This window comes from Crocodylus siamensis, chromosome 1 (genome assembly GCF_052110815.1).
Source record: "Crocodylus siamensis isolate JL-2025a chromosome 1, ASM5211081v1, whole genome shotgun sequence".
In the NCBI taxonomy this organism is placed as follows: Eukaryota; Metazoa; Chordata; order Crocodylia; family Crocodylidae; genus Crocodylus; species Crocodylus siamensis.
Genome location: NC_143395.1, coordinates 301,833,300 through 301,843,065, shown reverse-complemented (window position 1 = coordinate 301,843,065; position 9,766 = coordinate 301,833,300). Strand labels below are relative to the sequence as shown.

The following is a 9,766-nucleotide window of genomic DNA, read 5'->3' as shown; positions in this document are numbered from 1 at the left end:
CATGAGCACTGTTTACCTGGAGTTCTGATAAGGACATGCTCCCTGTAGGTCTTTCTTCAGTCCTGAAGCTACACACTCATTGCACTGCACTTTCTGGTAGTCTACCTTATCTACATATGCAAAGAGAAATGTGGCCTCTGCTTAGGTAAGGTTTTGTTTTTGTTTTTTCTTCTTTCTTGATTTTTTCTTTTTCTTTTGGAGTTTGTGGGGGGGAGGGGTTATGGAGAGGGGCAGCCTGGAAATGTCTGTGAAAGCTTAAATATTGTATGAAAATCAGCAATGTTATCTATTTAACTTTATATAGAAACCTAAGAGCTTTTGTTTTTAAAACAGCTAAAAGGGGTAAATGTAAATTTCTATTTTACTTTTCTGTTGGATTGACTGTACAATGAGATGTAGAGAGAGGACATAAGGGTTTTTTAAGTATTAATGGTGACTTCATAGGATGTTGTAAATTGTTTTAGAAATCACTACCATTTGAATGGTGCAAAACCCTGGGTTCCTTATTTTTTCCCCTTTTCATATGGTACACAAGGAAAAAAACCTTCAAAAAACCAATATATTTTGGAGGCAGAAGACAAGGCAAGGCAGCATCTTAGAAACTAACTGATTCAGGGAAGCATAATATATCATAGGCAACAGCCCACTTCATTAGATGCTAAGAAAGGACCCGTGAACTATGCAAGAGAATGTATGATTGAAATAGCATAAACAGTTGTTGCCTACATTAGAAGGTTGCACCAAATGGACTAAATTTAACTTAGTAGGATTTTCTATGAATAGTTTATGTAAAATAGAAGGAAACTGGTTTTATGTAAGATGTCAGTTTTCTTCTGCATAAAAATGGTTGACAGACAGCCAGATAGAAAGGAAAACTGGCCAGCATCTTTTAATCTCCTTTCTTTTGGAAGCTGTTTCTTCATCTCAGTATTTGGATAGGACTGAGGGTATCAACAAATGTGGCAAGAGTCATATGTAAGAATTAGGAGAAATAACAAGCAGGGAGCTATCATCCATCCTTATGTGATGCTTTGTAGGTACTCTAAGCTACAGCAAGCCAGAGGTTCCTGACTCTTATTCCTTTGCAACTGCCACAGACCTTGTTTTAATGCTTTTCATTCTGACCTTTCCCCTCTGTACTCATAATGTCAGTCTCTTGACTTCATCCAGCACTTCCTTCCGTTCCTTGTCCTCCCTCAAACTTTGTATTGTCACTGAATCTTCTGATATCTTAGGCTTCCTTTTAATGCAACCAGACTTAAAGATTTTCTACAGTGTCAAGCTGAATGGAAAAAAAGTATGCAGCCTATTTGCTGTACCGGATTCAAATTATCTTTTTAAACACACACATGTGAATAGAAGGATGCCTTTCCTGTGAAGAAAGTGTCAAGAGCTTTATAAATAGTAAGCTAATTAATGTGAGACTATTATCGATATTAAGTGCATTGAACAATGTATATTTATATTTAATTATATAGCAAGGCTAAGAGCCTTTAAACCTGGATAAGTTGACACTCACATAATTTAAAAATAGTTCCTTCAGTAATTACATGCTAAGTTTTAGGCCAGATCAAATTTTTATAGGTAAATTGCAGAGGGCACCACATAGATTATAAAAGTGTTATCATATTTAACTTATGTCATGCACCAGAGGATTTTGTACCGTATGGAAATGGAAAGGGGACTATACAACTATGTTTAAATCTTCAGGAAACCTTTTACCTGTACCATATGGAGATACATGTACAGTCCCAACACAAAGTTAAATATCTTGGCCCATCTGAAAACCATTGGATTATATGCCCAAATTGGGTGATATCATGCCATTGATGGGAACCTTCAATTTCCAGACATCTACTGGAAAAATAATACAGCCAAATATAAAATATCAGGAAAGCTCCTAACTTGTTTGGAGGGCAGCTTTCTGTTCCAAAAGCTTAAGTATACAACTAGGGGATCATCTATCTTAGATCTCGTCCTGACTAATAGGAAAGAACCGGTGGAGGATGCAAAAGTGATAGAAAACTTGGGAGGAAGAGATCATGATATGACAGAAGTCAAAATCCTGAAAACTGGGAAAGCATGATGTCAGCAGAACTAAGATATTAAATTTCAAAAAGTTTGATTTGGAGTGACTCAAGGAGATGGTAGGCATGGTGCCATGAGAGGACAGACTAAAGGATAAAGGTACCCAGGAAGGCTGGAAGCTTGTAAAGGGCACAGTATCAGAAGCCCAACAAAAATCCATTCTGACACAACGGAAGCACAAGAATAGCAAGACAAATATGGCTATGTGAAGAGCTTCTAGGAATCGAGTGCAAAAGGAGAGCAGTGGAAAAATGAGCAAGGTCACCAAGGAAGCATACCAGAAAATAACAAGAGCTTGCAGGAACAACATCAGGAAAACAACAGGGAAAAAATGAACTTCACCTTACGAATGAAGTTAAAGATAACAAGGTTTTTTAAATATGTTGGCCAGAAAAGAAAAACCAAAGAAGTTGTGGATATGCTGTTAAATAGCCATAAGAATGCAAAGAAGGTGGAGTTGCTCAATAGGTACTTGCCTTAGTCTTCACAAAAAAAAGGCTGCAATTAGGCAGCTAATGAAGATTATTTGGATAAGGAAAGGAACAAGATGAGGGATGAGAAAATAAAAGAAACAATCAGAGAGCTTTTGATGGATCTAAATGAATTCAAGTCAACAGGGCCCAGTGAACTTCTGCGAAGAAACTGGCAGAAGAAATCTCAGAGTGCTTGACAACGTTTACAAATTTGTAAGAGGAAGATGAGGTACCAAAGGACTGGGAAAAGGGACAATATATAGTGTCCCTCTTTAAAAAAGACAAAAAGGAGGACCCAAGGAACCAGATAACCTCACCTTGATACCTGGAAGGTTACTGAAGCATAGTCTAAAGAAGTCTAGTTGCAAGCAGCCAGCATGGATTTACTATCAATAAAGCATGTTAGATAAACTTGATGTCTTTAGAAACAAGACAATTAGCTGGGTGGATGAAAGCAATGCAGTGGATATTGTGCATCTGGACTTCAGCAAGACTTCTGACAAACTTTCACATGACCTTCTGAAACAAACTGCAGAAGTGTAGGCTAGACCAAACTACTGTAAAGTGGACAAACTGGCTCAATAGCTGCAAGCAAGGGGTTATAGGCTCCATGCTGGAATGGCAGGAGGATTTGAATGGAGGACCCAGGATCTGTCCAGCTGTTCAACATGTTTATTAATGATCTGGATGCTTGAACAGAAAGCTCCTTGAGAAAATGCATATAAGATATAGAACTAGAAAAGGTTGTGAACACACCGTACGGCAGGAGCACAATTCAGAAGGATCTTTAGACTGGAAAGCTGGCCTGGAGCTAACAGAATGAAGTTCAGTACAGACAAATGCAAGGTGCTACACTTCAGGAAAAGTATTCAAAAATGGGAGATGCTTAGTTAGGTGGCAGCACTACAGAGAAGGATCTGGGAATCTTAGACACAATATGAGTCTGCAATGTGACAAAGCTGCACAAAAGATGAAAGCAGTTTTGGGCTGTATCAATAGAAGCATTATATACAAGACATAGGAGGTAATAGTGCCTCTTGCCTTTTGGCAGCAGTTATGCCTCATCTACAGGACTGTGTGCAGTTTTGCTTTCCACAGTTTAAAAAAGAAATGGAGAAGTTAGATATTGTCCAGAAGTGGGCAACAAAAATGATAAAAGTTTGGGAGGAAAGCCAAGTGAGGAGAGACTGAAGGAAAAAGCCCATGTTCAGTTTGCAGAAAAGGCACCTAATATGGAATATGATAGCAGTCTTCAAATATCTTAAAGGCTGGCACAAAGAAGGAAAGGACCTTTTCCCTCTTGCTGCGGAGAGGAGGACTGAAGTTGCAGCAAAGTAGGTTCTAGTTGGATATCCAGAAAAAATTCCTCACTGTGAGGCAGGCAATTCACTGCCTAGGGACTCTCCATCACTGGAGGTCATTAAGAAGTTGGACAAGCATTGCTCAGGGATGATCCAGGAATAGCTATACCTATACTATGCATTTTCCATGCTTCTGGGCTTTGCTGATTGTCACATGGGGATGGGAAGGAATTATTTTCCCCTTCTCCATATCAAGTTTTTCTATTTTTTTTTCCCCATCTTCCTCAGTGGTATTGCAGCCTAGGCTAGGAATTTCAACTGGAGTGTGCCAGTGCTCCTGCTGGGACTAAAACCCAGAAGTCTCGAGCTAGAGGGCTGTCCTCCTGCTTTACCTATGGGATGTAGGGTGTTGTTTGTGTCAGGGTTGACTGTGTAGTTTTACTAATTAGTAAGACAAGGATTTGCAGGGTATGGTTTGGATAGAAATAATCCTGTCACAGGCAGGGGGTTGAACTAGATGACCATCAGAGATCACGTCCAGCCCTACTTTTGTATAATTTTATGACTGGGAAATTTATTTTAGGAATGTAAATGAGAAAAAACCTTGTAAAATATCATGTCTAACATAGTGCTTTGAAATGAAGGCTATTATTACAAACACATTTTACCAAAGAAATGGGAAAAATGCTTATTTTAATAAAAGGTTTTAATTCTAACATGACTACATAATGTATTACTAACTGTAAAAAAAAAAAATGCTAAATTACTTTTTCCTGTGCATGACAGTTCTTCTCTTTGTTCATATAAATGACTAGAGAAAAAAAAAAAGGAGAGGGAATGTGAGTGAGGGAACTTATCTCAATCCAATACCCCCTTAGAATGATTAGTTATAGTAGAATAAATGAGGTTAATAGTCATCATAATTAACACTTGCTCCATGCCTGAAGGTATGTGGATTTCGTGGACCAATAGGTGCATCTTCATCATAATGGTGCTGGTAATGTCCACCATAGTATTCATTGCCACCCCGTCCCAGGCTTGTCCAGTAGGAGACATCATCTTCAAATTTCTGCAAACCAAAAAGGAATTTATCTGCTTGTATTCTAGACTTTCCAGCCTTTATATACAAAGGAGAAAGGAACAGTGGTGTTGGTTTTGGGAGTCTCTGATTTGGAAAATGCACATTTTTTAAATATTTTTGGATTTACAGATATGTTATACACACTATTAACCACTCATCAAATAAAGAGAATATTACACCAAAAATATAAAAAAGTACTTTGGAGAAGCTAATTTTTAGCATAGTGCTGATGATCAGAAACACTTGGATGATTTTAAATTAGTAAACAGTAGGTCTGGTTTTCCCTTGCCTTGCACCATGTGTAGACGCATGCACTCTGGAATATAAAGTTTGAGTTAGTGTGACATATTTTTCATTCACATATGTGTGTGTGTGTGGTTACAATGTGTCAAAGAAGAAAAGCTCATGTTCTGCAAAAATATACTGAGCAGGACTGTTTCCTATTCAGAAAGAAAACACATGCAAGTTAGAGGGATGGTATTATGTGCAAGAATATCAAGCATCTCCCAGACCAAATTCTCACCTCTGAAATAAGGATTAAATTGGAGATTTTAACCGCAGTTTGAAAAAAGTTTTTTTGTGAATTTATTTCTGAATATTCTTTTTAAAGCATTGCTAAACTACTTAATTGCTAAAACTGTTTTTATTATACAGATTAAGAGCTTTAAAACTTTTGAAATGTATGTCCTAGTATTTGTTAACCAAGAAATCCTAAAATCCTGATTTATTATAATCCAACCACATGCTTGATTTCAAGCAGTTTTTTTTTTAAATATGCATATGCAATTCCAAAAGGAACACTTAACATTATGGGGAGGATGCTCAATCTTTTGTTACCTCTTTAGTATATGCCTATAGTCTTGAATCTCTGAGGCACTGAATGACTTGACTTATTCCTTTTATATTCTGATTAAGTGCATGTCTCCACACAAAATAATTTAATAGTTTTTATTTACAGGACATATAAAACCATTAAGAATTTTATTCTCCATTATCCCACTGCTGGTACCAGTTTGATCTCATCAAAAGTATTCATGCAGTTAATAGAAGCCAAAAATTGAGTATCTATTACTAATTTAAATTCTCCTTTTTGTATAAACTGTACCAAAACTGGAAGATGCAACTAAAACATGCACTTTCCCCAGTGTTAGTGTTCTATGAGAGATGGCTTTGTGCAATATGCGTATGAACCAGTACTTTGGTTTACCCAACTTTTCAACATATTCACTATTTTTCCAGGAAGTATCATTTATAAGAAGTCTTGCCAAATACCTTCAACTAGTTGCCATGTTTTCTACATGTTTGTGTTGACTTAAAACTTCTATCACTCATGAGAGTGAGAAGCTGAGAACAGGACATGTTCCAAATATGTGGGTTACATGAAGTGAAAACATCTCTCACAATTGTCAATTGTGGGCATGGCTAGAAAAATGCCAAACATGCCAAACTGAGTGAATTTGTGGCGTGGAGAAACACACAAAAGGACTAGGCTGACACTACCAGACTCGCATGTCATGTGAAAAATGTAAAAGATATCTTTGTAGAAATAGCCGTTTTTTATAACCTTCTTATAAACTGAATGGTAGAGAATTCCTACTGGTAAATAAAATTCTCTAACAAACATGGGCTCTGCAGTTGCACGTAACATTTATTACTCAAGCTATAACAATGTCACCTTGTGGAAAAAAGAACTAAAGCATGTTTTGCACTTTGTTGCTTGAAACACTGGTACTCACTGCTTCATCAAATCCCAGGTAGAGGAATTGTTGGTACCATTGCTGCACATCTGGTTGAGTCCTGTCCCACAGCTGGCGCTTCTGGCGTTTCAAACTGCTTAAAAACTCCTTGGCCTTGTTTTCTTTTACTGACACCTCTGTTTTAGCTGGAGCAGGAGCTGAAATTTAGTTCCCCAAAAGACAGGCCAGTAAATTTTGGATCAGCCCAAAATCTACTGTAATGAGATCTTCATGTTTTGTTGTTCTATACTTGCGGGAATAATAAGAGTAATAAAAAGTAACATAAATCACTATGATAAAATTCACAGCCCATTGATTTACTTCATTGTGTTAATTTTTTGCTCTGGCTGTACTTGTCTAAAAGAGATACTGTAAGAAAGGAGTGAAAAGGCCTCTATATTGTGAATTGCGTGCTTTCGTGAGCGATGTTAATATCCCATCTCTATGTTGCTAAGAGGAGGATAGGAAAAGAAAACGGATACAAACTAAGAGTTACTCTGGAAACAAGCCTACAGAAGCTATGACAAATATTAACAACTAAGGATTCTGAGAAAATGCACATAAATTGACCTTAAATCAGTTCTGAGGTCATGTGGAAATAATTTTTACATATTTTACATGTTAAATTTTACATATTAAGTTCTTTTTGCTGATTGAGCCAACGTTGGAAACTTTTAAATTGTTACGTCTGACTACATACTGGGAAAGGAGGAAGGACAAATAATGAAGATGGTATTGTGCATTTCACCCAAAGAACCTTGTCTGCCTGTATCCTTAGACCAACATGGCTACAACCTATACCCCTGTACCATTGGAGGATACAGACAGAAGAATAATGATATCAATGTAAAGAGGTTATCACTCACATTGGATCAGCTTGTAACTGTTTCATGGGTTTGCTCCTACTCCACAGTAAGCAAAGTCAAAGTACAGTGATACACCCCTTAAATGAAACAATGGGCAATTTAACTTCTACTTACCATGGGGTAGAATGGACAGGTTGAAATTGTTACAGCAGATGCAGACGAACTATTGTCAGCACTCCCCCTCTTTTCAGTCCATATAATCTTTGGTCTCTCCATTCCCCCTGCGCTGATTTTATCTGGGTGCCTTTGGACAATGTATGCATATACTGGAACCTGTGAGCATTACTATATTTGCTACCTGAGGCTCAGTAGTATGTAGGATCATTTGCTTTCAGGTTGGTTATTTGTCTGTCACATAGGTTATCCCCAGTCATTTCTGTTGCTGTTTTCTGCATCAGCTGTAACACATGCACAGTATTTCCAAGAACATGCGTAATAAGCCTCTATAATTGCTAATGTATGTGTCAGTGCAGAGGTCGGCAATGTTTTTGCCAAAAAAACCAACAACCAGGACCTAGAAGATGTTGGTATGCCAGGGATGAATGGTGGGGGAGCCACAAGGGACCAGATCCTTGTTGTGGCAGCGCAGCCCTGGCCCCTTCCCTGTCAGGGCTCAGGACCCCAGTGTAGTCACTGGCAGCCTTGTGGCCACCTGCATGCAGCCCAGGCTCTGAGCAGACCCCCGGGGCTAAGTACAGATAGTCAAAAAGCCCACGGCTGAATTGATTCAGTCTTTGCAGGTTAGTCTAAGCTGCATATATTGAACTGATAAGCAAATGCACAGACATTCGCTTCCGATTCAGTAAATGCAGCCACATGCATGCAGTGGCTCAAGCCAGGAGCTGGGGGGTGCTACAGCATGCCTGCCAGATGCTGCCAAAGGGAAAGGAAAAGAGAAGCCCTCCAAGGCTTCCCCCCACTCCCTGCTGGAGTGGAGGGGGGCATAGCCAGGTGCCAGCCCCTGCTCTGCTGGGGCGGGGGGGGGTGGAGTGCTGCCAGGCTGAGGAGGGGTTGGGTGGGGAAAAGGTAGTGGCATTGAATTCATAAAAGCTTGAACAAGAATAGTCCTTTCTCTGAAGTCAGCATTAAACACAACTCGGTTGTGTGTTCCCTTCCTCTTCCTGCTGTCGCCAAGGACTCTCGGATTTGCAGTCCACAATCATAACAGCAGAACTCCGCAGAGTTGCTCCCTGCTTCCAGGTTCCTCTGGGACCTGTAGTCCATGGTCACAGCCAGCACACACACAGTCACAGCCAGGGCAGGCAGCTTGGTACTCAGGGGAAGGGGAGCTTAACTCCCCTCCCTGGCCCCAGACCCCAGCCGGGGTTTGCCTGAGGGGCCCAGTGGGCCAGCCCTGCTCTCTGGAGCAGCCAGCACAGGATAGCCCAAGGCTGCAAAGCATGCTGGGGGGATTCTGATTTAACCTGAACCAGGAAGGGGCCTAGGACAGAAGTTTCATAAACCAGTTTGACCTAAATCAGCTAAGTCTGATGCTACATTCAGCTAGGTTGGTTTCAAAATAGCTGAAACTGGTTTAAAATAAGTTTATGTGCACTGAACTTCTGTACTGTTACAGATTTAAACCAACTTCTGATCACTTAAACCAGTTTATGTGTAACTTCTGCCCCTAGCCTTTCTGCCTTCCACAGAGCCGGGGCTGCTTGCAGTAGGCAGCTGCAAGCCTGCAAGCGGTTGCACCGGGGTCTGAAGCCGCAGCCCAACTTGTTGACAAGAGCAGCTGCACACGAGCCTCAGGGAGCACTGCAGAGAAGGGTCTGGGGCTGCGCTGCTCCCAGCCCCTTGCCTGCTGTGCATCGCCAGGCATGTGTGAAGCCTTCACTGCCACAGAGCCTGGGCTACTTGCAGCAAGCAGTGGGCAGGCTGCAAACAGCTGCACCAGGGTCTGAAGCCCCAACCCAGCTCCACTGCAGTGGTGGCTACAAACACATCCCGAGGCACATGTGCAGCCACAGGGCCAGGGCTCTGCTGGCTCTGTGGTGCACTGGATGCACCATTTGCAGCCTCCCAGCTGCATGCTACAGAGCCCAGGATACTCCCAGCAGGGTTTGCAGTCTCTTTGCGACGTGTCATGAGCAACCCAGGCCCCATGGCTGGTGGCAGCTGCCTAAAACCCAGGCTGGCTGTGGTGTTCCAAGCAAAATAGCCTCACATGCCATGCTCTGGCACATGTGCTGGAGGTTGCCAACCCCCAAGTTAGTGG

The 9,766-nt window shown here is 40.7% G+C and overlaps 1 protein-coding gene across 3 annotated transcripts in view; it reads right to left on the bottom strand.

Annotated features, from left to right (window-relative positions):
• Positions 1-4,537: 4,537 nt before the first annotated feature.
• The window catches only part of ECRG4 (ECRG4 augurin precursor), a 40,369-nt gene continuing 35,140 nt past the window's right edge, over positions 4,538-9,766 (bottom strand). For all 3 annotated transcript variants that reach the window (XM_090021156.1, XM_090021151.1, XM_090021166.1), the window contains exons 4-5: positions 6,680-6,837; positions 4,538-4,931 (exon numbers count right to left, since the gene is read on the bottom strand). In XM_090021156.1, the coding sequence (XP_089877282.1) occupies positions 4,770-4,931; positions 6,680-6,837 (320 nt within the window). In that variant the 3' untranslated portion in view covers positions 4,538-4,769. The remainder of the gene's footprint in view (positions 4,932-6,679; positions 6,838-9,766) is intronic.